The following is a 15282-nucleotide window of genomic DNA, read 5'->3' as shown; positions in this document are numbered from 1 at the left end:
GTCAAGTCCGTATGCCTTGAAACATGTTTCAACTCAAGTGAAAAAAGCAACCGCCCAAGAAGAAGAACAAGGAAAGTTGTGTACGGAGTAGCATGATATGGCTTGGATGGCTTTAAGGATATGGGCTCCATAAAGCGATGAGAGGTCTGCCATGCGATGCTCATTCATGCACTGCAAACAGCCCTAGCCTAGAGCTTGATTCAATGGGATGACAAATGTCTTTTTGTGGTTGTTTTGTACGCCCGTAAGGCTGCCACGGATATCAGTCCATACGATACAGAATATTTGGTTAATGCATCATAAATATCATGAAGAAAACTTAGTACACTTTTTGCAAGTGGATCGATTTCGGGAAACTCAAGTCCTTAAATCCCTATTTAATATTAATTAGTTAATAATAGATTATGGAATATGGAGGTAGCTTTATTTGCACAAGTAAATGCCTCTTTTCAATTTGGTTGAGGATTGCTACCAAGTCAGCCAAGCGAGCAAAGTGAGGGTATGCCACCAACCTCAATCACGTGATACCCCTGGGAACACCTCCATAATCATACACCGATATTTTCGCATCACCCGACATCAAAAAGACATCTACAACATCACAAGCTATCCCATCAAGCCTCTCATGTCATACCCTACCAGAAACAACCATTCCATCTGCCAAAACTACTAAGCAAACCCCTCTCAACCGCCAAAAAGGATTTCTCATGATTCGGCCCGGGCTCGAACCGAGGACCTACAGTGGAACATTGTACAGTTTATTGCACAATTTGTTAGACTGTTGTGATGAACCAACTACACCACCGAACCAGATGAGTTATTAAGTTGTTGTTGATGGAGGGGTGGGTGGTTGGGAATATGAAGGTATTTTCATGGTTTTGGCCGTGGTGTGGATGAAGATGGTGGCTGTGGGTCAAGACCCTATCAATGTGGGTCGTTATACGAGGTACTGTACGGTACGTCAAGTCCACTAACTCCACTCAAGCAGGTGGTTGTGGGTTGGCTGAGTTGGGAAGTTGAGTAAAGTAGGGTACCTACGTACCTGTGGTATGCGAGCACGGTACTTGGTACCTTGATAGTCTGGATTTACTCCGTACATTCTGAGGTTCATACTTTGTAAAGCTAAAGTTAGTTTGGTAGTACAGTACTGTATGAATCGCACATAGTCTGCAAGGCAGTCGGCAGAGACGAAAGCAAGCCAGGTTGGTGGCATGCAACAAGGTCGTCAAGGTCTTTTACGGCCCAATGCTCAACCACTCGTCGACGACGATATTGTACCATAGCAAAGTAGATAGATACTGTATTGCATTGCGTAAGCAGATTACTCGGGGCCGTACTAAAGTCGTACTTGTCGTAGTATCTTCGCTTATGCGAGGTAATTACTGACTCCGATGGTACCGTAATGTACTAAATAGTAATGAACTCCGTAGAGCCCGCATCCCGATAGCAAAAAGAGGACCAAGCGACTGTTCGCCACCGTTCTACGGAATCAGGACCCTCCCGGCTGGCAAAGCCGAGGGGCCGGCGGACTCAGCGGCTGTTTCGCTTTGTCTCGTTGGGTTCCACACAGGGGTAGCTGATCCTCCGGTCCCAAAGTGGGCTTGTGGGCGGTGATTCGTTGGGCCTAGACCTACTGTCTCCGTACGTGGGAGAACCCCGTGAAATGTTTCTTCCCCATAATCTTGCTCTTGACTGGAAGTGGGCTGCTCCGAACCTTAACGATTCGGACAGCATGATAAGAGTTTGGTAGACGAGGCACGTGCTGTACCTTGTCGTGAGTGGTCCGTTGAAATGTGCGACAGAAAATAATCCAGGACTAAGAAAAGATACTTTGTAAAAGTATAAAAACATACTGTCGAGGCTGCAGCAAAAGTATGCACTGTGAGCCACTATCGATGTCGCATCTGGCGGCTGGCGTGGTATTTCGATGGCGGGCGCTCCCTGGAAATTGATGGAACCCTTGGAAGATGAGTGAGCCTGCCCCTGAATCCATGGCAGTCTGTGCGAGGCAACACGAGAAAAGAACGCGGTCATACTTTGTGACATTGCAATTGTCCAACGTTGGAGCTTTGATCATTGTTGTAATAATTAACTACAAACAATTATAGACCAATTTTCTGAGTTTACTTTGTAGCATTTTTAGGTACAATACTGTGTAATCCTCGCGTCATGTCATGTCACCGAGTGTTCAGACTGGTGCTATTACTTTGTAGACTAGCTAGGGCTGACATGATTAGTCCAGGTGCATGCACTGGTCAAATTGTATGTCGGGTCTTGAATCTTTTTTCTTTCCAAAGAAACGGAAACCACAAGAATGCCCAAAGTCGTTACGCTGCAACAGCCGTGTCCTGCGACAATATCGACAAGATCAATTAAGCGACATTGCATCCCTCGACTCATCGTCGTTTTTCGTGTCCGACAATCCGTTTCGGACGAGTCGAGCAGGTGGCAAAGGTATGCAAATCTTTGGCATTGCAAGGGGAACACCAAGGGAGATTTACTCAGATGTCCGACACAAAAACGCCCGTAAGCTCCGGGTTTCCTGAACGGGAAGCTAGAGGTCCCTGACTAGCCTTGGCGTCGGGGTAGGATTTTCCTTGCTGCTGTGCCATAATTACCCATTGCGATCATGTTCACAGCCTTTTTGGATCTCTGTAGAAACAAATTAGGAACATAACCCCACCATTGAAAGGTGTAGGTCGCATGGGAGGAGGTACAGTTAGTACGCTCAGGCTGATTTGAAAAAGTGTGTGTGGCACGGCGTTTCCAAGTCAAAAGTAGCAATTAATTAAATTGCTTGTACCATACATACTAAACGCGATCTTCTGCTTCGGCCCTTTGCTGTCTGTCAATCGTGACATGCACCCCTCATTATTGGCGATCCATGTCTTTCCCAGACAGGCAGTTGCGGGAATGCAGAGCAGAATGCAGAGCAGAATGCGGATCGGATCCAATCCAAGACGGCTTGGACGGAGATTCATTTTTGAAAATGCCATGACATGCCACAAAGCGTTGCTTCCATGGACTGTGGGGAAGGGATGACACGATGACACGACCCAAGATACTGCCTGGAATCCCACAATACTGTACAGTACTGTACGGTACTGTACCGTAGCATACGCACGACTCCTGCATGGACTGAAAAGCACCAATCTTTTCCTTTTGCGTCCGTCTGCTGCCTACTCGCTGCCTAGAATTAGAACTAGACTATTCTAGTACACAATAAACCACCTTACCCATACCCTACCTTGTACCTACCGACAAGACCAAAGGCTTTGTGCATCGCTGACATGGCCAACATGGTCTAATGCACAAAGCTGACGGTACGCAGTATGGCGGATTTACACCGAGTAAAATTAGCAACAGACATCGTCCTGATTGGGGCATTTGGCGTGAGGCGGCGTAGAACCGAAGCACACGAATCCACAGAGGTGCAGCACTGTATTTATTGCACAAGCACATTGCTGAGAGGACAAAGAAGGGGTGGGATACCCCAGCTTGGCCAATGGCCGACCGAGTCGAGTCTGCCCAAGCAGCTGAACTGGACTTGTTGGGACTGTACAGCAGCGGCGTCAGTCTCCCGTCAGCAAGACACAGCCGTCATTATGGAACTCGAATCGACGCAATCAAGTCCGGTCCGGAATGCGTAGCCGTACGGTAGTTAGTTGAACTACTACTGCTCGGGTGGAAAGGATTAATTGCAAAGCACAAATAACCATCTCGGCTCCCTTTTTTGGAAATGGACCCTTCCTTGACTGTCCGCAGATAGATAAAAAATACTACCGAACTTGCCGCCCGTCGATCCATCGTGGCCCAGGCAAGGTTTGCTACTACCTACCCTCAAGGAGATCCAGGCTATTCTAGACGGAGGAAATAGAGTCATTGGAAGGTTACCACGTTGGGAAGATAAACAAAGCCCCTGACTCCCTGCCCCCGTTTGGGCTTCTGCAGGTCCGCAACTCGCGGCGGGAACCGATGGCTGGGCGCCGGCTCATACTGTGTACACCAAATAGGTACTGGAGGGATGCTACAGCTAATTGTGCCGCCAATCTCAAAGCTCCGAGTGGGGCCCCAAGCCTTCGCCCGCCCCCATACTCCAGCTCCTGCCTCAGGCAGCCAAAGGACACCTTTCCATTAAAGGCCCTTGTGATCCGCCTCACCCAGCTCGACGGCCAAACATCCAGCTTTCTGGTCAGAACAGCGTGTCCTCTCTCCCCATCCAGACGCACAAGGCAACAGTCAACTTTTCACAGTCATAGTGTCACTCGTTCATTGTCATTATCCTTTTAACGCTTTGTTGCATAAATCCTTCGTCTCCATCTTCCCCACCAAGAAACAAAGTGACTCACCCAAACACATGGTTGACGTCGCCCTACCTTAACATGCTTCGTCATTAGTCACTTAAAATATCAAAGAGGCCTTTGCAGTGCAGACAGTTTTAAAAAGTATCGCGAACCCCACGCCTCTTTTCCGATACAGGTACCGAGAATAAAGGCAGGCACATCTCGAACCACGCACATACGCAACTACCAACACAGCCTCGAACAATAAGTCCTCCAGCCCCAGCTGTCCAACATGAACACTTGGAGCTCCACCCCAGAACTCAAGATGGAAGCATCGCCGGCCGAGTCCTTCCTGTCGACTCCCGGCGACATGTACCCATCACTATTCGGCGACGCAAAAAGCTTCTCACTTAACCCTTCGGATCTGGCAAGCCCACCAGGGTCTCAAGAGGACCCAGTAGAACTCGATGCCCTCAAGACAGAATCCGCTGCGCTACGTGCCGTCGAATCAACGCCTACACCCGAGGAGACTTCTTCACCGGCTGCGGCGTCAGAAAAGAAGACCAAGAAGCGAAAGTCCTGGGGTCAAGTTCTTCCGGAGCCGAAGACCAATCTGCCACCAAGGTAAGCTCCACCATCATACTAATTTTTTTTGAAGACCATCGCCTATGAGCAAGCCTGCTGACATCAGCTGCTTCAGGAAACGTGCCAAGACAGAAGATGAGAAGGAGCAGCGTCGTGTCGAGCGGGTTCTCCGCAACCGCCGTGCTGCTCAGTCATCTAGGGAACGCAAGCGTCAGGAAGTCGAGGCTCTCGAGCAGCGCAACGCCGCCCTCGAGCAACAATTACTACACTTCCAGAAGCTTACCCAAACCATGTACCAAGAGCTTCAGCTGAGGCGTCGTGAGGCTGGTGTTGTCACATCCAGTGAAAAGCCTGATGGCCTCACCTTGACACCCGAGCTGTTCCGATCCCAAGATGCCATCGCCTCTTCGGCCACTTCCGTCTCGGCGACATTGGCAGACCCTGCCAACTCCCTTGAGGACATCTTTAGATCCACCAACGTCCCAACTACGGTCAATCCTGCCTCGATCCGCTCAAGCCCTGCCCCTGAACAGCAGCACGAGTCCGTTGCATCTGGAGAGGAAGCGAAGACCTCGGCTGACCTGACACAACATCCTGCCGAGATGTTGTGCACCGACCTGCAGTGTCAGTCAGCCAAGGTCCCGCAAGCCTCCAGCCAGATGCCGGCTTCGATGATGCGTTCCGTTCAGTGGCAGCTCTCGCTGATGGCGGCGTGCTCGGTGACGCTTCTCTCGATGTTTCAGCGGCCGCTATTTCAGATAGCCATGTCCTTGAAAGTGGGGTATTCGATACCCCCAGCCCCGAAGATTCTGGAGACTATTATCTGGCTGGTGACTCAGCCTTCTCCCAACCGACGGGCGCGTTCGACTTCGACATCAACGAGTACCTCAACAACAACGAATGGCTTGAGGGCGCAACCGCCCACCCCGCAGCCGACAACCAACAGTTCGCCGACGGCGTCTCGACCGGTATCGAGTCTGCCCACGGCCTCCAGGACCCTAAGACTTCGTCTTCTCCGGAAGATCCTAACCTGCAGCCCCAGCTTGGCGCGTCCTCTATCGGATGCGACGCTGGCGGCATTGCGGTTGGTGCAATCTGAGGAGCAACGCCTTGTCGATGGGGTCAATGGGGGTCGCGTGGACGGTCACGATGTCGCCCGAACGTCGACGATGGACTCGTGCACGTTGTTTGCGGGACTCGGAGGAGAGGAGGCGGGGCTATGGAAAAATGCCTCGCCACCATCCAAATGGGTTTTGCTAACGTTGCTCTGGGCCATTCGAATTGAGGAGCGTGCGATGAATGACGGCGCTGACGCCAAGAAGACCTCTACCAAGAGGCCTCATCACATCGTTGTGGATCAGATGTCCTCATCGAAGCGTGCTCGATCTGGACTTAACCACCGCAAGAGATTTAGAGAGGATAGTGAGGCTGGCAACGAGCAAGGTAGTCTATAGTGGCGATGGGTTGAACCACAGTACACCCTCCCGCTTAGCCCTCCTTGCCATGCTGGTCAAACCCATTCCTCTGTTCATTTGTCTTATCATTTTGAGGGGAAAAGATTTCTTTGGGATATGGACGGCAGGAACCGGGGTTGCATGGCGTCTTGGGGAATTGTTTCAAATGTGTGGCTTAACTATTTCATACTCTTCTTGTGTTGGGAACGAAGTAGACGGTCATGTACTATCATAAACTTTTAGCGAACTTGTTGACAATGCCAACCTGTTGCCTTCTTAATCCATTTGCCCTTGCTGCCGAAACCTGTGCAAATACTTGGTCGCCGATTTTCTGCCGCTATAGTTATGGACTGTTGTCGATGATTCTGTCGCCTAGATCCAGGCGGAGAATCCTCGAGGAAGTATTGTGTAAAGTCTGTCTCAACCTGATGAAACATTAGGCCCACGTCTTGTCCGTGCATCACATTCATCAAATGCTATTGTGAGTTATCCACAAGCGCTTCCCATATATTTACAAAACTGGTCAAATATCTTGAATTCTACTTTCATGAAAATTATATTATCGCAAAGTCAAGAGACAAGCACAAATCGAGACCTGGACTGATATCAATCAAGACCAAATAAGTTATACATGAATACATCCATCATATTGATTCCCACAACAAACCGCACATCAGGCACCGCTACTGTCATCCCCCGCCGGTAACAGTTTGTCCTAATCAGCCGTGCTAAAGTAGTAGTTATCCCACAGGTACTCGTAGTCCTCCAGCACGCCGCCGACGAAGCTCGGCATCCTCCTCCTGACACCCTCGACCATGCCCTTGACGACGTGCTCGTAGGCGGCGCCGCGCATGGCCCACCACCCAACACCCCAGCCGCGGCGGTCCCACTCCTCCCGCTCCAGGGCCGAGGCGCCAAAGCCGCGGTCGCGCAGCTGCCGCGCGGTCAGGGACAGGGCGACACCGAGCAGCCAGGGCGTCCAGGTCGCGACGCCACTCTTCTTCTTGCCCGAAGCGCCCTTCTCGGCTGCGCGGAGGGAGAAGTGCGCCAGGGTCAGAGCGTAAACGAGCGGGGCAAGAATGTGAAGCACCTCGGCCGCGCGGGCAGTCCCGGACAGGGGGCGGAGCAGCTTTGGGGCAGGCTTGATGTCGTCGGCGGTCAGGACGCGCGAGAGAAGATATGAGCCTATGTCTGAGTTTGAAGGCAGGGATGGGAGAGTAGCCTGGGTCCGCGGCATGAACCACTCCTTTTGGGGAGATGATGGGTTTGGTATCGTCTTGCCGTTTGTGTGGGCGTGGCCATTGGTCTTGGCAGCGCCGTTGCCGTTGCCATTGACCAAGAGGCCGTTCTCGTGTTGACCTTCACCTTGCTCATCTCCTAATTCCAGCGGGACACCATTCAGGTCGTCTTCACTTTCTTCGGGTAGGACCTGTCGCTCCGGCACGGGCGGGGAGAGGAGCGGCCGCCCGCGGGTGATGCGGAGCAGGACTAGTTTACAAAAGGCCTTGAAGGCCTCGACGAGAACGACGACACGCCAGCGCAGGCGCTCGTCGCCACGTCGCTTAGCGGCCATCTCAAGGAGCAGCTGAGTATACTGGACCACCTGCAGCGCGAGGGCGACACGGCGGTATATCGGGGACTTTTGAAACCAAAAGGTCGTGTAGCGCGTGTGCGCCGGTCGGGCGGATGTGGGCTGTTGTTGAAGTTTCGGAGAGGAGGGTGATGTGGCGCGTTGCTGTAGGACGAGATCGTGATATAGGGAGAGGAGGCCGACGCCCGAGTGAAGAGACTCCGAGGCTATTTCAGCATCGCGGAAGCGGCCTGTCGTGGATTCGCGGGCCCCGGGTTAGCTATCGATGAGAAGAGAAAGGCGGAAGTGAAATACATACCGGGGATAACATATGTCAGTGAGCGCAATGCGCTTTCGATCTGTGACACCTGGCTGGCGTTCTTGATGATGAAGTCGTCGTACATGTGTAAGAGGCGGGGCGGCAGCGACAGAACCTGGCGCACTGCTGATCGGGGTTTGGCCGGAGCGGCAGCCGGCTTGGAGCGCGAAGCGGCAGCAGCCGCAGTGACAGGCGCCGATGGCATCGTAGCCATGGCTGCTGCGGCTGGTCTTGATGTCGACGAGCCGAGTCAAGGTTTGTGTTTGCGTTGGGTAGTGGAGGCAAGTCCCTAAGGTCGGTACGGCGTGGCTGAACGGTCCGACCGAGGGAAATGAGACAATCGTAGTGCAATGGTGCAAAGCCAAGCAGTATCTCCCTTGAGTCCACGGATTGAAGTGATATTGGATGTCGGAACTTGAATCAATCAATGGACTTTTGAGCTAGGTTGACTAGGGCTGGCGGTGGAGGTTGGGGGTAGAGAGTTGAATTGAAGCGCGCGCGCGCGGCATTCCGGGGGAGGATGGGTACATGTCCTGCCGAGGTCCCGTCCTAAATGGCAACAAACCCAAACGGACATGGCGCTTTCCCCAGAGTCTGCCTGCATGCCATACCCCACTTGCCCGCCAGCGTCACCTCCACTGTCACGTGTAAACGCGCTCTCATTTTGACGCCGTCAACGTTTTTGGGCAAAAGAGGTAGGCAGGCACCTTAGATACCTACCTACCTTACCTACCCCTACATACCGACATAGATACGGTCAACATCTCCAGACACAGTGCTTATTTCACCTCCACCGCCACAAATCACCCTCAAAAGAGTGTGCTGCAATAAAACCACCATGGCATCCTTCATGGCCCCCTTCCCGCGCATTTATTTTTGCTACGTGGAGCCATTACTCCTTTGCTACGGTGGCCTTTCACACATCATCAACCCTGGGCACTACACGGCTGCACTATTTGGAGACCTTGCGTCATCCGATGTAGATTACCTACCTACAGAAAAGCTTGCCGGCATGAATCTTGGATTCATGATGCTGCTCGTCGGTGCTCTGGTTGCCGTGGTCATGTTCACCTGCGAGAACCGCCGTACCGCCTACCTTGTTGCACTAGCCCTGATGCTCTCTGACATTGCTCACTGGGGCGCCGTTGCTGCTGTCTTGGGTCCAGCTGGCCCTGCGGCAATTGAGGTTGCCAACTGGACCACGGAAATGAAAGGGTGCGAACAAGAACCTCTCTTTTCACCGTTTAGCGCATCAGGCGAACTGGAATAACTGACTGCTCGAATGCCAACCCACATATCATCTTTAGACACATGTTTGGCCCCATAGTGACTTTTTCTATCAAGCTGGCGTATCTCTTGGGCTGGCTTGGAGACGACCTGCCGACTGCCAAAGGCAAAACCCAATGAGATGATCAGGGTAGCTCGCTACAGCGCACGCACTTATGGACATATCGAGACGGCACTCTAATAATAAATTCCACCGCAGACTTGGCAGAGAATTATCTGTGTGTGAGTATAGAATTAATTTCGTTTTAATCTCGTTTCCAAATTGGTACTATTCAACTATCACCCCCTTTTCTCGTTCCTCGTACTTCGCCCGGTCAAGAAGGACGAGCACAATAAGTACATCGTTCGGCATCTTGTTGAGCAATCAGCGACGCTGGTCCGTTCGCAACTATATAACAACATCCTGTGTTAGGAATGTGTTAATAATGTATGTAAATGGACAGTCACAACCGACCGGAAGCCGAAATTTGCATCAGCCTTGTGTGCCTGTCTGTTGGCCTCGTCAGAGAGCTGCCGGCAGTGAGGAGTCATGCTAACACGTAGTCGACTTTGGGACTGGCAGATCAGTCTTGGCCATGTCTTGAGCCTTTTAGTGACTATCGGTGCCAAATGCTTGGCTAATTAGTCCTTTCTTCTCAGAAGTAAGCGGCCTTGTTATGCAGAGCTACACCGAAGATATCGAATGCGTACCTAGTCCTGCATATGTTTTATTCTCGTGATTCCGGATGATCATACGTGCATCCTTCTAATCACCCCTTGTATGATGGAGTTGATAACCCCAATCGAGGTTGGTCTTAAGACAGACTTATCAGAGTTGTTACCGGCTAAAAGCTTATAAGGCTAACTAACCTTTTCACAATGCTTGTTGAGTCGATTATGTCACCCAATTGCAAAGCCATCAATCAAGGTCTTAAAACAGTCACTAACTTGAAACAGAGCAGCGGCACCGGGTAAGATCTACCAAACACCGCCGCAGAGACTGATGTGTTTTTTTTGTTGGGCATGTGCTGGCATATACCCTCAAAAAGCATAGTCCTTTTCCCTTTTAGTCCTTGGCAAGCATGGCAGCGCCCTCCCGGGACGAGCACTGCTGTATGACAGGACAGGCTTCTGCCTTGTCAAAGATAATCTAGGATCCACCGACTTACCTGGGCTTCAGAAGCTAATAAAGGTATGGCCGGCTTTAGCCGTTCGCATCTTGACCTATTCCATCTATACGACTGTCTGACATTTTTGTTTCACAACAAGTCTTCATTTGCAAAAAAAAAAAAAAAAAAAAAAAAAAAAAAAAAAAAAAAAAGGGCAGAGAGAACAATTAATTAATTGCCGACTCTGCCCTGACCTCGTAAAGGAAATAACTAAAAAAGACAAGAGTTATTTATGATATCTTAGCGAGAGTAGCCAAGAAATATCAGATATAATAGCCGGAACGGTCGGCAACCGGACATCTCCATCACACAGACATTGGCTTTGATATTGCGGCTGTTGTGGCATGGCTCATGGAGTTGGTTCTAGAAGATTGCTGTTTTGTTAGTGGTGGCTTCTCTTGTGGATCTGACGCGCGTTCTCAACCCTAGGGGGCCGGCTTATTGTCGCAATTATGCTTTTTTAAGTTGTGATTTCATACAGCAGCAGTACAGTAATTACAGTACTACATGTTAACAATCTGGGTGGGGTTGGCAATGAAGGTTTTATTCCTGAAAAGAATCAAGCGGCCTCATCGATCCGGCCGACGGGGCATTGTAGCAGGGCCGGGGGTGGGACTCTCTCCGCTGGGTGCTATGGGTACTTACTTGTGTAATTACTACTATTTTTGGGGTTTGGGACGTCTTTGGGCCCCGCGGCGAAAGAACGACCCGCCTGCATATCCTTGTCAGTCTTGTTTGACAAGCTGTCTGGGATGCATTTGAGCCCTCTTCATATCCGCATGATGGCTAGGTCTGGGTGCTCTTCTGCCTTACGTACATGTCTGGGAAGGGACTAGGACGAGTCAGCCATGGGGTTGTTTGACCTGCCGAGAATCGACATGTCGTCCGCTGCCATTCAATGCGTGCCCGTCAAAAGAAACTTTCTTTTTCCGCTGGGCATCTTGTAATAAAAAGTTCAGCTGAGGAAACCCCCGAAACTGCTCAACAATACCTGCATCACTCGAACCTATATTTACTACGGGGTTGGGTAGCAGGCTCATTCCATTCTAGTTCTAGATCTAGAACCAGTCGTTGATTCATCCGTAAAACCGGACGACTGACATCTCAATTCAGGAGACGAGACTTTTATCCTTTGTTGAGCTGCATTTTTGCAGCGCTTGCTAGCAGCGGCAATGGATCAACAACACGCCTTCAGAAATGACAAAACTCAGCCCTACATCATGTTGGAGGATACGACGACACCACCAAAACTGGCCGAGGCATACATGAGGAGAGGCGAAGATGGATTCGGAGGCCCGCAGGGCAACTGGGACAACAATCAGCAGCGGAGACCACACCAGGACGAGTATGGGCCACCTTCGTCTAGACAGCTGAGCAGCCCGGAGCCAGCGGATGGATTCAAGGGATTTCCGGCGAAAAGGCCGTCGCTGAAAAAGGCCGTGGCGACCATGCTGCTCCGGTGGCTCATCGTGCTGCTCCTCATTGCAGGCATCTATGCCGTCCTGTATACGTTTTCCAGCGAGCCGGTGCTGAGCAAGAAGAGGAAGCGGGTGTTCAACGCCCTCATCACCGGCTTCTCCATCGGGCTCGCCCTGATGGTGGTTAGCTTCATGAACAGGATCGTTGGCGACCTGCGCTGGTTCATCCTGAGCCGGCGGTCTTTTTCGCACGGAAAAGTAGAGGCCATTTTGCACGCCCACAGCCTGACGCGCATTACCAAGTTGATCATGAATTCCAAGCGGATCCCCGTTTTGGCCGTCGCGTCACTCTGGCTCTTCATTGCGCTGGCTGCCCAGGTTGCCCTCGCCTCGATCGGTCTTTGTTTCTCGGTCGAAAACTCAGAGGACAAGGCTTTATTGGTCCCCGGGGACATCATGATTCGCAACATGACTGCCATCTCCACCACGTCTTCGTCGGACACACCCGCGGTTCTGAAAAAGGCTCGACAGTACACTGCCAACAGTTTTGGCGTCTTTTCGCAAGTGTACACCGTGGCCGCGCCCGAAAAAAAGCCCGAGAAGGGTGATCTCTACTATGCAGACAATGTAAGTAAACCCAAACTAGGTAATTTGGTCAGCCCGAGCAAGTATCAGATGAGAAAGTGATCCAAGACAAAGAGAAAGCCCCCAATGCTCATCATTACCGCAATACAACACCCCCACAGCCGCTTTACTTTTGCGACCCCGAGCTAGAACAGTCCAACTGCTCGTACGTTTTCCACGAGGTCAACCCCAACACCATCAACAACAACGATCGTTTGCCCGTCACGGCCGTCACGGATCGCTCCATCGAGGTCAACACCGAATGCCGCGCCTTCCGCGTCCTCGAGGGCGGCAACGGCACCCGGTCAAACATCACGGTCCAACTGCCCAACAACCAAATAGGCGTCGTCAACCTGCCGGTCCGAGGCGGACTCGATCAAAACACGTACATGACCGACACGCGAATCGAATGCGGGCCGCGCTGCGCCATCGTCACAATGTTTGAGGCGGCCTACCCCGATGCGTGGTGGTACAACTGTACTGTTTCTGTGGGCGACGTCGAGGGTGCGGCCCGGCCCGAGGAGATGGTGGGCGACGACCTGGCCAGGATGGCTGCTGCTGGTATCGCCCTGCAGGGGTTCGCCTCGGTGTCTGCTGATGCGCCTTCGGGCACCCAGAGCAAGGAGACCGAGGTGGTGGTCCAGTCGCAGGTTTACCCTTCAGAGAACCTGTACGGGACACCATTCAGCGGCGCAGTCAAGACCTTGGCTGCCACCATGTCGAGGTTCGCCACCGGAGTCATTGCCATCGCCGCCGAGAACAACGACGCAATCGTCCTACCGGGGATGATGCCCGAGATTGGGAACAAGCTCAAGATGGAGCACTGGCCCATCATCCATGTGATACTGATTGCCACAGCAATCGGGTTGCTCGTGCTTGGTTTGAGTGAGTACATAACATGTCTTTTGCCCAAGGTAGTTAGTTCCCTACCCTTTTATTCTAACGTGTATGGGTGAAAAAAAAACAGCCGGCGTGTTACTTGCGCACAAGATTGTCATTCCATCGCAGTCGCCCATTGTCGAGGCTCAGGTGCTCAAGTCCATGGTCAAGGCCGCCGTCCGCTACACAGAGACGGGTCTCCAGAAGCAATCGGGAGGCGACAGCACGACGGGAAGGAAATCGGCCGAGTCGAACCAAGAAAAGTCAATGTGGATATACAAGGACAAGTATTGTGGAAACGGGATATACGACCTCTACATGGAGGAGGTGACGCCGTTCAACTGAGCGATTGAGCCTTTTTGTTTCTGGGATGAGATCATGACGATTGTTTCTTTTTTTTGGGGGGGGGGGGGGGGGGGCGTCCTTTTCGTCTTGTCTGTTAGCGGCGCGTTGGCGAGCAAGCGAGCAAGCAAGTGATTGAGACCTTTTAGCTGCTTGGCATCATCTGTCAGGTCCAAAATTAAAACATGGCAAAAAAATAAAATAAAAAATAAACGACATTTTTTTAGATTTCCTGCCAGTCAACTGCTACAGGCAGCATGTCAATAAAAGAAGTGGTATTCGCGGTTAGCACCACGTGAAGTCTGTCAAACAAAGATGGGCAGGGCACATAAGGTTGACGCAATCGTTACTATGCGTTGTCAAAGCTGGCGAGCCGTTGGAGGTCGAAGGAAATTAGGTACTTGGTTCTATTCTAGAAGTACCTGATTCTATTTCTAGGTCTAGTTCTGATCTAGTTCAGGTCTACTCTAGTTTGGTTGCGTCACTTTACCGTTGCTCATCATGCCAAGAGGTGACATGCCCAGGCCGATCTACCCTAAAGCTTATAAATCCAATGTAGAACGGGACACAAGGTATCATTAATGTAGTGTGGTGGATCCAATATTTTACTATTGTATTTTCTTCGAGTGGAGGCCACGGCATTGCGTGGTTGCACCAAACCCGATTATGAACAACCGTACCTACCTCAGGTACCTAGGTATTATAACCAAGTACCTTGGCTACTATGTTTTATTGTAGTGTACTATATATCCTTGGGCTGGGATTGGAAGTTACCTGGTTCTCAGTGTGAAGTGGCCAAGTTCAACGGTTGGCCGACCAATCATGGCCATGGGCAGCCCTACAGTACAGACGAATGCTTGCCTCGGCGGCTGCGTCGGGATTAAGGTTTTCTGGAACGACTGCGATGCCCGTTGGACTAGGAGAGAGTCAGCTAAGCACCCACGTTTTTTGCGGTTGGACTCTGTCATCTGTGCCGCAGCTGCATGCAGTTTTCTCCTGTCGCAGAAAGAACAGCCGAACCGGACCAACATTTCTCTCAGGTGGCCTTGCTTTGCAATAGCCGAGGAGTCTTGTTGTACTTCTTTTTCTTTATTTCCCCTCTTTATTCTTCCCGGATTCCTTGTCGCGGCCGGTCTATGGACTTCGGTTCTCTCGTGAACCGACCGAAAAGAGAGACAGAGAGGATGAGATGCTTCACCTGCCAAGGAACTAATTTGTGCTGGAAAGGCTCATACTATGTATAGAAAACGAAAAAAAGCCGATTGTGTTACCTGCCCAAGGTAAGTATCTACTACCTAGTTTGGTTAATCCCAAGGTTGCGCGCAAAAAAAGGAGAAAAAAAAAGGCAGAAAAATTTACGATGGGTATCCGAG

General features: G+C 51.2%; 5 protein-coding genes and 1 non-coding gene across 6 annotated transcripts; 3 read left to right on the top strand and 3 right to left on the bottom strand.

Moving 5' to 3' along the window:
- Nucleotides 1–708: 708 nt before the first annotated feature.
- Nucleotides 709–810, bottom strand: MGG_20312. Its single transcript has one exon. It is a non-coding gene; the product is annotated as a tRNA-Val (tRNA).
- Nucleotides 811–3890: 3080 nt separating this feature from the next.
- MGG_18047 (uncharacterized protein) lies at nucleotides 3891–4244 on the bottom strand (the record flags this gene model as incomplete). The annotated part of the gene is made up of 1 exon (XM_003721284.1): nucleotides 3891–4244. A coding segment is annotated over one exon (354 nt), but the record flags the coding sequence as incomplete, so codon positions are not given.
- MGG_09010 (transcriptional activator hac1) lies at nucleotides 4180–6845 on the top strand. Its single transcript, XM_003721283.1, has 2 exons — nucleotides 4180–4907; nucleotides 4984–6845. The coding sequence occupies exons 1-2, from the start codon at nucleotides 4576–4578 to the stop codon at nucleotides 6320–6322; spliced, it is 1671 nt and encodes a 556-aa protein (XP_003721331.1). The 5' UTR covers nucleotides 4180–4575; the 3' UTR covers nucleotides 6323–6845.
- MGG_09011 (peroxisomal membrane protein PEX16) lies at nucleotides 6814–8793 on the bottom strand. The gene is made up of 2 exons (XM_003721282.1): nucleotides 8212–8793; nucleotides 6814–8143 (listed from the first exon to the last, which is right to left on the bottom strand). The coding sequence occupies exons 1-2, from the start codon at nucleotides 8423–8425 to the stop codon at nucleotides 7038–7040; spliced, it is 1320 nt and encodes a 439-aa protein (XP_003721330.1). The 5' UTR covers nucleotides 8426–8793; the 3' UTR covers nucleotides 6814–7037.
- Nucleotides 8794–8887: 94 nt separating this feature from the next.
- On the top strand, nucleotides 8888–10798 carry MGG_09012 (uncharacterized protein). Its single transcript, XM_003721281.1, has 4 exons — nucleotides 8888–9426; nucleotides 9519–9720; nucleotides 9942–10669; nucleotides 10747–10798. The coding sequence occupies exons 1-2, from the start codon at nucleotides 9050–9052 to the stop codon at nucleotides 9616–9618; spliced, it is 477 nt and encodes a 158-aa protein (XP_003721329.1). The 5' UTR covers nucleotides 8888–9049; the 3' UTR covers nucleotides 9619–9720; nucleotides 9942–10669; nucleotides 10747–10798.
- Nucleotides 10799–11319: 521 nt separating this feature from the next.
- MGG_18046 (uncharacterized protein) lies at nucleotides 11320–13971 on the top strand. Its single transcript, XM_003721280.1, has 3 exons — nucleotides 11320–12691; nucleotides 12811–13573; nucleotides 13656–13971. Exons 1-3 carry the CDS (start codon nucleotides 11819–11821, stop codon nucleotides 13910–13912), a joined length of 1893 nt encoding a protein of 630 aa, XP_003721328.1. The 5' UTR covers nucleotides 11320–11818; the 3' UTR covers nucleotides 13913–13971.
- The last annotated feature ends 1311 nt before the right edge of the window (nucleotides 13972–15282 follow it).

Source organism: Pyricularia oryzae, chromosome 7 (genome assembly GCF_000002495.2).
Source record: "Pyricularia oryzae 70-15 chromosome 7, whole genome shotgun sequence".
NCBI classification, from domain to species: Eukaryota; Fungi; Ascomycota; class Sordariomycetes; order Magnaporthales; family Pyriculariaceae; genus Pyricularia; species Pyricularia oryzae.
The sequence above is the reverse complement of the archived record's forward strand: the minus strand, read 5'-3'. Positions and strand labels throughout refer to the sequence as shown.

What these genes read in the sequence shown, in the direction of transcription:
- MGG_09010 (XM_003721283.1), top strand. Translation starts at nt 4,576, where the DNA reads ATGAACACTTGGAGCTCCACCCCAGAACTCAAGATGGAAGCATCGCCG. An exon ending in AAGACCAATCTGCCACCAAG is followed by an intron (nt 4,908 to 4,983) that starts GTAAGCTCCACC and finishes CAGCTGCTTCAG; the next exon opens with GAAACGTGCCAAGACAGAAG.
- MGG_09011 (XM_003721282.1), bottom strand. Translation starts at nt 8,425, where the DNA reads ATGGCTACGATGCCATCGGCGCCTGTCACTGCGGCTGCTGCCGCTTCG. An exon ending in ACTGACATATGTTATCCCCG is followed by an intron (nt 8,144 to 8,211) that starts GTATGTATTTCA and finishes AATCCACGACAG; the next exon opens with GCCGCTTCCGCGATGCTGAA.
- MGG_09012 (XM_003721281.1), top strand. Translation starts at nt 9,050, where the DNA reads ATGGCATCCTTCATGGCCCCCTTCCCGCGCATTTATTTTTGCTACGTG. An exon ending in TGGACCACGGAAATGAAAGG is followed by an intron (nt 9,427 to 9,518) that starts GTGCGAACAAGA and finishes TATCATCTTTAG; the next exon opens with ACACATGTTTGGCCCCATAG.
- MGG_18046 (XM_003721280.1), top strand. Translation starts at nt 11,819, where the DNA reads ATGGATCAACAACACGCCTTCAGAAATGACAAAACTCAGCCCTACATC. An exon ending in ATCTCTACTATGCAGACAAT is followed by an intron (nt 12,692 to 12,810) that starts GTAAGTAAACCC and finishes ACACCCCCACAG; the next exon opens with CCGCTTTACTTTTGCGACCC. An exon ending in GTTGCTCGTGCTTGGTTTGA is followed by an intron (nt 13,574 to 13,655) that starts GTGAGTACATAA and finishes AAAAAAAAACAG; the next exon opens with CCGGCGTGTTACTTGCGCAC.